Consider the following 12,954-nt stretch of genomic DNA (forward strand, 5'->3'; position numbering starts at 1 on the left):
CTGGAGGGATTATGTCTCCCAGCTGGCCTGGGAACGCCTAGGGGTCCCCCCGGAAGAGCTGGAGGAGGTATGTGTGGATCAGGAAGTCTGGGCGGCTTTGCTAAAGCTGCTGCCTCCGCAACCCGACTCCGGATAAGCGGAAGAAGATGGATGGACGGATGGATGGATTTAAAACTATCTGACAGTCCTTCAACTAGTCACATGTGACATGTTGTTCTACCAAGAAAATCACCACATCTATGCTTCATCAAATTCACTTCATTCTGCATGTGTCATTTAAAAAAAACACAAAACAAGTGATTCTGCGCTCCTCGGCACAACTGAGAATCCAAGAGTGACTCAGCGGTGTCACATGTCACATTTGAACTGCAGGCTGTGTTTACATGCAGCAGAGAGCAAAGAAAAGTGGGGAAACAAACTGTAGCGATCAAGATCAAAATAAATAATGTCATACAGAGGAGCAAGCTGTTGGAGGACACATTCAGGAAGGTGAAACATGTTTGTAGAGTTTACGTGCAGAGTAGTAGGAAATGTGTAAATATCTACAGAGACATCATGTTCCCAGGATTGGTAACACATCTGAAATTCAACTTCTTATTTTGTTTTATGGCATTCCGACGTTGTAATGCTGCACAAAAGACATTTTTGAGTACGACTACTTGTAGCCATGGTTGTGCTGTTTCCATAGAGGTGGCAGGACTTTATACTGCAGCGAGTAAAAATATGACAGTAGCAGGAAATGCCAGGTTTTAGTAGGTTCATTAAAATAAAAAAAAAGTATTTTCTTGAGTGAGCACAGAGGAATTCAGGGATGTGCATGGCAGTATTTCTTTCTTTTGGCATTATGTAAAGGCCGTTATTGCAACTTCCTCAATAAAGTGTCACAAGTACAGTAGCTGCACTTGGAGCTATTAGCTACAAACATTTCTGACGTTTCCTGAGGTTGGTGTTGGAGCAGGGGTCAACCCTATGAAGTTTTCATTCTGGGAGCATTACTAAAACGACAAATTAGTGAATGAAAGGAGGTGCTAGTGAAGTATTTTCTTCAAAGCTCATTTTTTTGTTGTCTCTGTTAAGGTGTGTGTTCTCGTTCTGTAATATTTTACTTTAAGTATGAGGAAGGGTTCACCTAATTTAAAGACTTGCTTGCACCCACTATTTCCTAATTCATACGAGACATTGAGGGTGACAGTAGTTTGGCTGCACTGAACTCACAAAATTATCTTTTCAAACACAGTGCCAGAGAGCAGGAAATCCAGAGCTATGGGAAGGAAACTGAAACAAGCAGTTAAAAAATTCCCTCCAAAAGCATGCTGTATATTAGAGCTGCATGTGTCTGTTGTAACAGTAAGTTACCTTGGTGACAGGCAGCTCCTTGGACTTGGACTCAAACAGCTGCTCCAGCTTGGATGTGTCCAGTTTAACTGGCTCCAGTTTGGACCACAGGGACTCCTTACAGAATTTATGACTCTTACACTGCCAGTCCACGGGACGCACCTCGTTCCAGAACAGACGGATGGTCTTCTTCTTCTTCTGGAAGAGAGGCGCCTCCCCTCGACTCAGCTGAGGGGAGGGCGGAGGGATGGGGGCCATGAACGGTGGAGGTGGGGGCATCATTTTGCCAAGAATGGGAGGAGGCGGGGGGCATCCGAACAGGGGCGGGGGCGGCGGCAGGGCGGCGCTGAATGGCGGAGGGGGAAGCGGTGGTATCCTGTCACCTGACTTTGTCACATTGTCCACATCTAAAATGTCCAAGTCGTCCTCGTCCCTGAGGTCGGTGAAGTCCATCTCTTTGATCCGCAGCTCCCTGGGTGAAGCCATCAGCTGGTCCCAGATATGATCCGACTCCTTCTTGGGGGGTACAGCTGACGGGGCTGGGGTTGATGATTTGTCCGCCTGCTGCTGATCTTTCGAAGACTCCGCCTCGGGTGGAGCCCCGAAGCCTTTGACCAAATCTCCAAACCTCTCCGCCACTGCTCGGACGCTGCCCTGGTTGTCCAGATGTCCCACCTCCATTTTTTTCACATTGTCTTCTCTGGCCTGCCGGTGAGCCTCCAGTGTGGAGATCCTGCTGACCAAGCTGGCCACAGAGTCACTGACCTCCGTCTCCTTCTCACATTTACAGTTCTCCTTCTCCGATTCCCCTACGTTCCCGTCATCCTCGGCGGTCTTCTTCTGGGCGTAGAGCATGTCCAGCATGAAGCGCTTGCTGTTGAGAATTTTGTTGCACTGGTCGTTCACGTCTGCCTCTTTAATGCACTGACTCCATTGGCCTGTTGATGGAGAAACAGCTGTAACACTGCACAGATGATTAGCAAAGTAAGCAAATAAAACCAGCATCAATTATACCTGCTTCAATGTCGTTGGTGAGCTTCTCCTCCCGCTCCTCCCTCTCCAGAGTGCTGCTCGTGGACGAGATGCTGGACGCAGAGCAGTTGTCCTTTTCATTCACTTCCTCGTTCTGTCTCTCCTTCTCACTCAGCAGTACACTGTCTTCTACATCCCTTTCTGTCGGCTTCTCCTCCTCTAACTCCACGTCCACTTCCCCCTCTACACCTGTCTCTTCCACCTTTGCTGCTTCGGCTACCTCTGCTTCTCCTGCCGCTACCTCCTCCTCCGTACTCTGCTCCTGTTCCTTCTCCTTCTCCTCTTGCGTCTCTTCCTTCTCCGTTCCCGACCGATCATCTGGTGCCGCTACATTCTTTTCACGCTGAGTTTCAGCAACATCCTCCGTCTCTGCCTCAGATTGCTGTTTGTCTGTTTCGGAGGGGGGAGTGGGAGAAGGTTCTGCTACTGTTAACTCCGGTGCTGGACTTTTGGTTCTGGTCTGTGGGTCAAGGTTTGGCTCTGAGATGGGTTCAGTTCCTGGAAGAGAAATTGAAAATGATGTGGAAAAAAAAAGTTACTTTAAATACTTGAGTTATACGCCTTCATATCATCTCTTGTTTTAAATTGCAACAGCCTGAAATTGCTTCCTGAGATATCTTGAATTGCACATTTTCAGACTGTATTCATAGAATCAATCATCAAGTCTTACTCACATCCATTTTGGGCCAGACACTGGAATGTATGCAATGGAACAATTATCGACTCAAAAGTGAACTTTGAAGCAAAACGGTTCATCAGCTTTTGTCTTGTTTAAAGAAACGGTCCTATTTCCTCCCTTATTTTTTATCACGCTTTTATTGAATCAATTTGCCCTTTTTCTTTGGTTTCATGGTTTTGGCTACCTATCTACCTCGCTAACAGAAACTCCCTGAATCAAAAATGTTAAGTTGTCTAGTAGGCTGATCGGTGAGTCACAGCTTAACCATTTTAATGGATCCTTTCCAAAGTCATTTTCAGCTTCGGCTTTCTGGAGGGTTTCCAAGATGCAGACCGTCTCCGAGGTGAACAAGTTGTAGCAGCATTGTGCAGAGGATATCGAAGCAGTCGTTGAAAATAAACAAAAACAATTTCATCTTCATCTTTCTCCAATTTCAAGTAGAAAGATTAAATTATAGTAATACTGACAGTAATACATCTTTGAAAATGTAGATGTGTCTGTTTATGCACCTCAATTCTCCTCCTTCCCCTCAAACACAATCGAAATACAATTTCCCTTTTCTCTTTCACTTCCAGATTTTGATATCTTATTCGCAATATCCCCTTTTCACAGAAGTGCATCTAAATCTTATTTCAGCTCAATAATAACCAATAAAGTGTCTCAAAGTGTGGGGCAGGTGGCCTAACAGCTTCTCTTACTCTATGACCCAACATTACAGTTCATTCATGCTTGTATCGGTAATGATGACTAAATGGTTGAGCTGTTTACCCAACGTCTGGTGTGCAGTGGTGACGGTGTCTTCCTGTGAGATAATGGATGAAGGTGTGGCGCAACGGGATGCTGAGCGACTGGCGGGGTTTGAACTCAAACACAAAGTGATCTCCGTCCGCCCTCTTGTCGGCGCTCTGGGCCGCTCGCGCTCAAACTCCTCCGCAGCAAGTCGCTCCACAGCTTTGTACCTGCAGTAATGAAATTAGTCGTTTAGGAAACGTGCACACGGTGGTTTAGATCCATGCTAATCTGTAATAAGCATAAATACTCTTAACATTGTTTTTCAGCCATTTGATAGTTGTGTTATAAGAAGACAGAAAAATACATGAAAACTGGGACTGTTGGTGGGTTTGAAAGAAAAAATAAATAAAAACAATTACACCATTTATCAGAGCCACAAACTGGAAAAACAGAAAGAATATCATTTTCAACTTTCTGATGATTTTCAAATGCATCTTGCATGTTGCCGCAGGTCCACTGGGAAAAATAACAAAATCTGAGCTTCAAAATGTGATTATTCACCCTCTCTTCTGCATGTCTCACTCAAAAAAACATCACCAAAAAATAAACAGTTCTGCACTCCCCAGCAAAACCAAGAAGCCACGACTGACTGGACTGCCACCAACAGTCATGTGACATAACTTCAGAGACTTTCAGATGAACTGCAGGCTGTGTTTACACAGAGCAGAGAGGAGAGGAAAAATAAAACATAGTTGATCAATAAAATAAATGCAGCGCGGCTCAAAAATGGGATACAGAGGAGCAAATTGTCAGCAAGATGTTGGAAGATACATTCAGCATGGTGAAATATTCTATGTAGAGTATGTAAAAAACATAAATAGGCCAAATCAAAAATCCAGTCTCCTCGTGTTAAATGTTCTTTTTCCACTAGTGGGAACACCTGTAGGCATTTGGAAAAAAAAATTGTACATGTTGAACTGTCAATTTATTTTTTTCTTCCATTCATGGCATTACAAGTGTGTCACACTGCACAGAAGTCATTTTTGAATCCTCTTTACCTTTGTTGAAGTAAAGGGATGCATTTTGGGCCTCTGCCATGTATTTATAGAGATTAATATTAATATTGCATTAAAAAAAAAAGAGCCCACAGTGACTAACAAATGTGACAGGAGCAAAATAGCCCAGAAAGAGTTCAGAGGGTTAAATTCAAACATGAGTGAGTATGATCCTCATTCTATACCAAGACATTGAGGTATGAGGGCCTCATACGACAATGATCAAAAGTTCTGTCAGTGAATAATAGCCATTTAGGTTGTCTCATTCCAAAGTAATTATGGAAAATGGAGCTATAATCCCATTACTCACAGGCTCAAATGATGACGAATGACGTCCCCGTTTTGCTAAAGCTGCCACATAACAGTTTTTGAGTAACTACTGATCTTCACACATCCTTTAGAATTCTATAAAGGTGCATGTTCACGTTCACAGGGGTGAGAAAGGTCAGGTCATAAGCATGAGCTATAAATTATATTGCTCGCACACGGACCCACTCAGAGGGAGATAACTGTGGCACATGCATGCCAAAAGACAATTACACACTTGTCCTGTTAAGCTTTGGGACGTCTTAATGGTAAGCAGGCCCAGAGGGGCCCCGACACCTATAATTCAGCCCGAGGCTCGGCGCAACTCTCTTTACATCTGCTGTTAATTTTACATCCTCACAACTGCAGCGTTATTGGGAACCCGTGTAAAATCCTGAAACAAAGCAAACTCACCTTTCCTCTCTGGCTTGTCTCGCTTCTTCCCTCTTGTCAACATAATCTCGACTGAGACAGAAAAAGGCAGAAACAGAACCAGAAGAGCATGAATAACGGACAGTTTGGGATCTATATTCACCGCATGGATGTATAAACAAAGATTTTATTTAAAAGATTTGCTGAAATTGATACGGTTAGGGCAAAGACTGCAAACAGAGCATCATAAAATGTGATTTTGGAGAGTCCTCCCGCCACAATTCAGTGTATCTAATGATCCTCGTAAAAAAAAAACTTTTCTCAGACTCATGGGAGATTTGCGAATATCTCCACTGAGTCAAGCCACCTGTTTCCAACAGTTACACAAGCTGACATGTCTTTACTGTCCGTACAGCCGCCTACGATACAGAGTAAAGACGCTGTATAGCCTCTGCGGTGTGAAGTCATGCTTTGTGTTTTGTCTGACTGGTAAGGGGAGACTCACTTAAAGCGGTTCCTCTCTTCTCTTTCGATTCTCTGCAGACGTTCCTCTCTTTCCAGGCGTCTCCTCTCCCTCTCTGCAGCCAGGGACTCCTGATGCTGTCGGTACGATAAAGTCAGCAAGCCGCCTAAAGCAGGTCTGCGAGCCAAAGATAAAAAAAAACAAGCGTGAGTGACGGGTTTACACTTTGATTTAGGTGATTTGGCGCATTTGTTCAAATATGAGCTTTACAGAGTTACTTTTATTATTGTAACTGTAGTCACAAATGCTCTGCATTAGTTGTAGAGACGTTCACCTGTCAGGTTTGGAGTCCGGTGTGGAGGCTGCTGAGCTACTGAAGCGATGGATGGGCGACGTGGGAGCCTGGTTCTTGCCAGGACATGGGGCGACATTGGTGCTCATTCTGTTGAAATAAGAGAAAAATAAACGGTTTGTTTTCTCCTTGTGAATTCTTTCAACTGTAAGACGGAGAAAGACAAAGAGACGGATGCATCGCTTCAAGAATCTGTGACGCAGTGTAACTGATCATGCTGCTGGACAGTATAGACTGAGATATGATAGCGCTGAATAAAAGAACAGCTCTCCTCAGGACGTCTCCCCTGGCATTTGCCAAGGCAGCAGCTTTCCTGTGAGGAAATCCATGCATTCAAACTCTGGTGCGTTGCTCATCTATGTCTGTGCATAAACGCATTTTTGCACTCATCCTACTCCTTCCTTGCTGTGTTGAATATGATGACAAATCATGCACTTTTTTTTTTTCCTCCAGAGCAGCTGCACAACAATAAAATATTGTTTGCACAGATGACAGAACCAGGCAATGAAAACAATAAAGATCCCATATGGTGAAAAGCAGTTTTTTTTTATTGTGTTTTGTATGTTTTATAACTTGTAAAATAAAAGCTGCTCGCCGCTGCTCAAGACCCGCCTCGACCAGATAGCCTCCCAGCTTTACGAGCCAGTAAGAGTTTCACAAAGAAACTGGGTAAGCAAGATGTTGTAGAGCTCTCAGCAAAGCACGCACAATGTCCGGCTGTTTGCTGCAAGAGTGAACACAAGAGTCCTAACGCACTCACAGTTTATGACAAACTGAGGACCAAGTGGATTACCTTTATGTACGTTTTCAGGAATGTCAACAACAAAAGAAACATCCTGAGGGTTAGCATTAGCTTTAATTAGTCATGCATCAGTCAGTAAACCAATAAACAAGGTGGGTTACTGTGTTTTCATGTTGCCTTTTGTGCTTAAACTTAAGTTAATTCTTCACTGCACAATATATATTTATTGTTGCACCAACCCACCAGAACAAATACCTCGTATTGTGCAAACTATACCTGGCAATAAATCTGTTTCTGATTCTGATTCATTGCGACCTAACTCAAGTCATGTCAGCTCTTTTCTTCTCTCCTGCTCTCTGTGCTCAAATTTACTACATTTTAATACAGCCAAGCTACAAACATGTGTCTACGTCAACTAGTGTCGAGGGAGCGTCTTCTTCCTGAAGCGGCTGCAGCTCCGATGCACTTAAAGCAACAGACACTGAAATAGGCCATTCAGAGCAAGGCTAAACCCAGAAGTTATGCAGTCATTATGAAAATCAACTGCATTTGCTGTATGTTTTACACATTCTGGGGACGTGTGAGACTTTTAATAATTGATGAAAAAGGCGCACAATATGGGACCTTTAAGCACTGTTTCACTATGAGCGATAGCCTGTATAAAAGATGGACGTAGCAACCGGCCCTGAAAAATGAAGCCAACCCGGAAGTGTCAAAAACCTGCAATATCACTACATCCGCTAGTCCTGGCTCCAAAAAGCCCTGGCTCCCATAGAAATGAATTGGAAAAGAAGTGATCACAGATCACCAAATACTGCATTCCTCCAGCTCAGGATTTTTTTAAAATTAGTTTTCATGGTCAAGTCCAGAGATCAGGTGGCCAATCTGAAAATAAATCAATACTGAATTTTTAAAAAATCATCAACATTTTGCGGGGCAAGGGGCGTGGCTGGCTTGATTGACAGTCGGCAGCGACCATACAGATGAAGCGAGCAGAAGGCGGTAAATGTGGGCGGGCAGAGAGGGCCCGCCTCTCAATCCGTCTGACCAATCGCTGCTCCTATGGCTCCGCCCCCCCCCCACGATTTTTGTGTCACTGGCTCCAAAAATCCAAGATGTCAACCAGGAAGTGGCAAAACTCTGGCTTCACTTTCTCAGTGCAGAAACCAACGGGTGACGTCACGGTAGCTACGTCCATCTTTTATACCGTCTATGCTATGAGCATTATTCCACTGTTCAACTGCAAATATTTTATGTAGACTGTACTGTGCGTTTTAAATCAGAAAACCTCAGAACCACTACACATCCTGCCCTTTTCCATCCTTGTTACACTTGAACCTGTTGACTCCTGGTCTTACCTTTCAGCCCAGCAGGGCTTTCTAGTTGTGTAAGGTGTAGGAGATGGAGGAGTATCTGTCAGACTGAAGATGAAAGTGAGAAGAAAAGTCAGATCAGACACTCCAAAGGTGAAAAAATTAACTGTTAGTCACACATATATACAAGATAGTGAGACGGCAGCAGGAGGTAGGAGGGCTGCAAGACCACAAGACGACAGAAGTGACGGGGATAAAGCAACATCTCTCTGTCTTACCTACTCAGCGTACTATTAGGAAAACAATAAAACTACTGTAATTATGAATTAATAAAACCATTTGTAAGCTCTTGCTGGGTCAAGTTTATGGCACAGTGCATATGAAAGAGGAAATTGTTTGTTTGTTTCGGTTCGTGGAACTCGTGCAAATTCAGCTTTATCCTGTTTCTACTGCTACAAATCTCCACAAAACAGTACCAACAAAGAGACAGTGACTGTGACTCACGCTAATGCTCTGAATTCCTCAACGCTTCGAATTAATTTATTGACTTGTCCCCGGATTAACTGTGGTGCAGAGCCACAATGGAAGACAGATGAGGAGCAAATATCCGCAAAAGTAATGCTTTCCAGCGACTGAGGAAGTAACGATGGTTGGGCTTTTTTCTAGTAAAACATGTCTTCAGAGGCGAGAGATGAAACGTAAATGACATATGATTGGAAGCACGTCTCGCCACTGTGCTGAAGAAAACATTTTTAAGGGATGAATAAGGTAGAGAGGAACTAAGCTGAAGTATGTCTAGTTTAAATAATCTAACGGGATGCAATTTAGAAGAATTTGTGCTTCTATTCCTGTGATGTAGGTAAAGTGAGCTACATAGAGACACAGACACCAGTGATGGAGACACTGAGATGTAACATAAGTAGATGAGCTGGACTACTTCCTCCTTGACCCAATAAAAAAAACCACCCAGCTCTGGTTTAAGTCAGGGAATGGAGGGAGAGGAAAAGAAGTGTGTAGACCGATACTGAGGGTGTGCAGAGACCCGGCACTCTTATCAAAGCAACAGAGGAAGGCTGGGAGGAACACACCAAGGACTAAAGGCTCTCTTTTTAGGTGCGACGGACACAGGAGACGATGTCCTGGTCTGGACGCTGAGATACTCTCTCTGCCCCTCACTGGCTCTAGGGAGGATGTTGGCCATACACTTTAAGTTCAAACACATGCTAGGAGGGTCTGCTACAGCTGGAGCCCCACTAGGATGACAAAATACAAGAGAGTCCAAAGAGAATGAAAGGGGGGTAAAAAAAAAATAAAAATCACACTTTCATATGGGAGGGAGATACTGTGTAGGAGGGGAAATAATGGGATCACGCTCGGAGGGTGGAAACCAGTTGGTCTCAAATACCTGTGAGCGCCCTGTCTAGAGGAATCAGTGACTGGATGACTTTCATCATCTGCCTCCTCCTCATCCTCCTCATCCTCCTCCTCCTCCTCCTTACCTGTGAGCGCCCTGTCTAGAGGAATCAGTGACTGGATGACTTTCATCATCTGCCTCCTCCTCATCCTCCTCATCCTCCTCCTCCTCCTCCTCATCATCATCATCATCCTCCTCCTCCTCGTCTTCTTCCTCTTCTCTACGGTGAGAGGAGGGGGGGGGGGTTCGAAAGGAGGAAAGGGAGGATGCAGGCAGGTGAGAGGGAAGAGAAATTGGACAGAGACAACGTGAAACCACACAGAACAGAGGATGGAGCAGCAGAGAAAACACACCAGACGTGCTTGTCAGAGAAAAAAAAAAAAAGCATTTAGACACAGACGAGCATCGAAAGAGATGGTTAGTAGTTTTATGACCAAACGGTAGAAATGGATATGCGCATGCAACGGTTACGGCTACGTTCAAGAACAACTTCTGCGATACAAAAACAACATATTAATCTGAAATATCTCCCCACGAGGAGAGGACGATTTATTACAACGAGCAGTGTCGGGGCTGTGGGAGATATCTGGTGTGGTTGAACTGATCACACACGAGTCTGTGGCCGGTTTTCTGTCCGGATCCCTCCTTGGTTGTCTGGATTTCATTAACAATATGGAAAAATTGTGATCTTCAAAGGCAGCTTAAATTTCCTGTGGTGGACTGGAAGAAGCTAGTGTGGTATCATATGACCTGCTGGACTGAATTTAAGTAAACCTGAAGATCTGAGCGCTACCAGGAATACTAGTAGGTATGGCTACTTAGAGGAAGCGTATTAATAATGATAGGGGATTGGATTACATGGCCCAGTAATCAGGAGTGATTGTTTTTTATAAGACAAAAAGCAAAGCAACAAACAATTTCCAGTTTTAAAAGCTTCTGGGGGTGTGATCTCTCATCAAAAAGTGAAATAAAGCGATAATATAATTGTCATCAAGGGGAAGTGGCTGATTAGTGCTTTTATAAGGCTACTGTGTAATTCTGCGACTTTGCATTTTGCTTCTTGTGGTCTCTGAGTCTGGTTTGCTGTATATAAAACACGTGGCATTGTGGAGTTTAAGGTCAACTCACTGGAGGGAACTTGACAGATAGCTCATATCATGTGCTTACAGAAGCTTCCTATGTCCATGAGTGGCAGGAGATTATCTTTGACAGTGGGAAAATTAATTTAAATGTCACTTTGCAGCAGCAGCAGCAGCAGCAGCAGCAGTCTCCTCTTTGCCATTCTTTAAATTACTATATAATTAAATTCTCCGCCTTGGCTCTGGATTTAGTAGATGCATCTCTCCAAGCCTGAAATATAATACACACTTGCAGTCTGTTGGCTGTTTCCTGTGAAACACAGTAATACTCCACGGGCCCAGAAATAATTTGTGATTCCTTTTTTACTTGCAGATATCTCTCAGGCTTTAAAATACACAAGATCAAAACAAACCATCCTGGCTGAACCTTTTAAAAAAAACCAGGATCAGACTAAGTTCAAGCTAAAATGGACGCACGGATCGAGTTTCTTCTCTTGAATGTCTTCCACTTTTCCATTCCCGTGCTCCCCTCGCCTCACCTTTCACTGATGTCTTCCACCCGTTGGCCACCGAACGGCAGGAAGCCGGCGGAGTGGGTGCTGCTGGGTGACGCCGGCGCCGAAGCGTGGCCCCTGCTGTTCTGAAGCGAATGTCTCCGGCTGCGTCTCCTCTCCAGGCCCCGCCGCTCGTTGGTGCCGCCGACGCTGGCCCGCCTGCGGTCCTTTCGGCCGCTCGGGGGCAAAGGGGTTTCATCGTCACCGTCCTCGTGGCGTAGAGTCATCTGGGTCACAGAAACACCACAGACAGAATGATGAAATCTGAACGTTGTTGCACCTCTGGCTTGCAGATGTTGTGTGATGAGGTTCTGTGCAGTGGAGGCTTCCTGACCTCGTACATGTTGATCTGCTCCACGAGGTCGAGGTCGGTGCCTTTCCTGGTCAGGTGTCTCTGGGCCATGCCTTCGATGCCCTGCTCCTCCAGACAGTCAACCATGTCGTAGTAGGAGTCCTGGTCTGGGAGGCCCGCCAGAGTCTGAGACACGCATATACAATTACACACAATTAGAAGCTTACGCCGCCTTGGTTTGTTTAGATTTTTGTAAGACGGAAAGAAAACTGCAACAACAGTTTGAGTGAGAACACAGTCTTGATGTTTTCAGGGTAATTTCACTACCTTTACCTTTGATCAATATAAGGGACACATGCTGTATCTTGTATTTTTTAAAGAATAGAATCCTTTTGCATGATGATACTTGCAGATTTTAAATATTAGCCTTTATATCAAGGAAAAAAAACATTCAGTATTATGAAACTGAAACATTTTTACCCGTATCTCACCATGAAATGCTGGCAGTAGACATCTTTTCATAATTATGCAGGGGAGATTGGAATATCAGAACTGTTCTACTCTATGGCAGAGGTGGCAAACCTGGCTAATGTTTGCACACACTATCCAAAAACATGGGGCCACCCCATGGCCAGTTTACCTCGGATCCCCCTAAAGTCTAGGACTGCCGCTGTCTACTTGCATAGATGTGACTTGTGCTCATATTTTGATCACAACTTTTGCATTATTGCCATAAAATGCAACTTTATTTTGTGTTCATTTTTCATGCAAAGTGGGACGTAGCGTCAGCCCTGTGTTGGAGACAATGCAGACAGTAACTGCAATAAAATAATGAGTATCATGAGAGAAGGTAAGTTCTGCTCTTTATTTATGGGGTTCATCATGAAACAACAGGGTGATTGTGACTTATTGTACAAATGTACTTCCTAGTGAGCACAGTTACAAAGCTCCAGTTCTTCTCTTTCTTGTGATATGACATCAAACGTATCGTTGCAAAGCTATATTATTATCAATGATTGGATTTCACAGACATCAACATATCTGTGCAAGGAGGCGTTCATAAGTGATCAAAACCAGAGTAATAGGTGTGGAGATGGACGCAAAGCTGTTATGATTAACTTTGATGTAAATTATTTTGTCTCAGTGACACTGTGTCACACAGATGAGCAACTATATAACATTATAGATAATATATTTACAGCTTGCCGTAATAAACATGTTCATGGTGATTAAA

At 44.0% G+C, this 12,954-nt stretch overlaps 1 protein-coding gene across 2 annotated transcripts in view; it reads right to left on the minus strand.

Annotated features, from left to right (window-relative positions):
* LOC103368226 (FH1/FH2 domain-containing protein 3) overlaps nt 1–12,954 on the minus strand; it is a 121,583-nt gene that overhangs the window by 17,700 nt on the left and 90,929 nt on the right. Inside the window, exons 9-17 of one of the 2 annotated variants that reach the window (XM_008296525.1) lie at nt 11,763–11,906; nt 11,414–11,655; nt 8,427–8,489; nt 6,309–6,416; nt 6,017–6,151; nt 5,554–5,604; nt 3,815–4,005; nt 2,350–2,865; nt 1,357–2,273 (exon numbers count right to left, since the gene is read on the minus strand). In XM_008296525.1, the coding sequence (XP_008294747.1) occupies nt 1,357–2,273; nt 2,350–2,865; nt 3,815–4,005; nt 5,554–5,604; nt 6,017–6,151; nt 6,309–6,416; nt 8,427–8,489; nt 11,414–11,655; nt 11,763–11,906 (2,367 nt within the window). The remainder of the gene's footprint in view (nt 1–1,356; nt 2,274–2,349; nt 2,866–3,814; nt 4,006–5,553; nt 5,605–6,016; nt 6,152–6,308; nt 6,417–8,426; nt 8,490–11,413; nt 11,656–11,762; nt 11,907–12,954) is intronic. The other variant, XM_008296526.1, reaches the window with a different exon arrangement.

Source organism: Stegastes partitus, unplaced genomic scaffold (genome assembly GCF_000690725.1).
Source record: "Stegastes partitus isolate 25-593 unplaced genomic scaffold, Stegastes_partitus-1.0.2 Scaffold1132, whole genome shotgun sequence".
In the NCBI taxonomy this organism is placed as follows: domain Eukaryota; kingdom Metazoa; phylum Chordata; class Actinopteri; family Pomacentridae; genus Stegastes; species Stegastes partitus.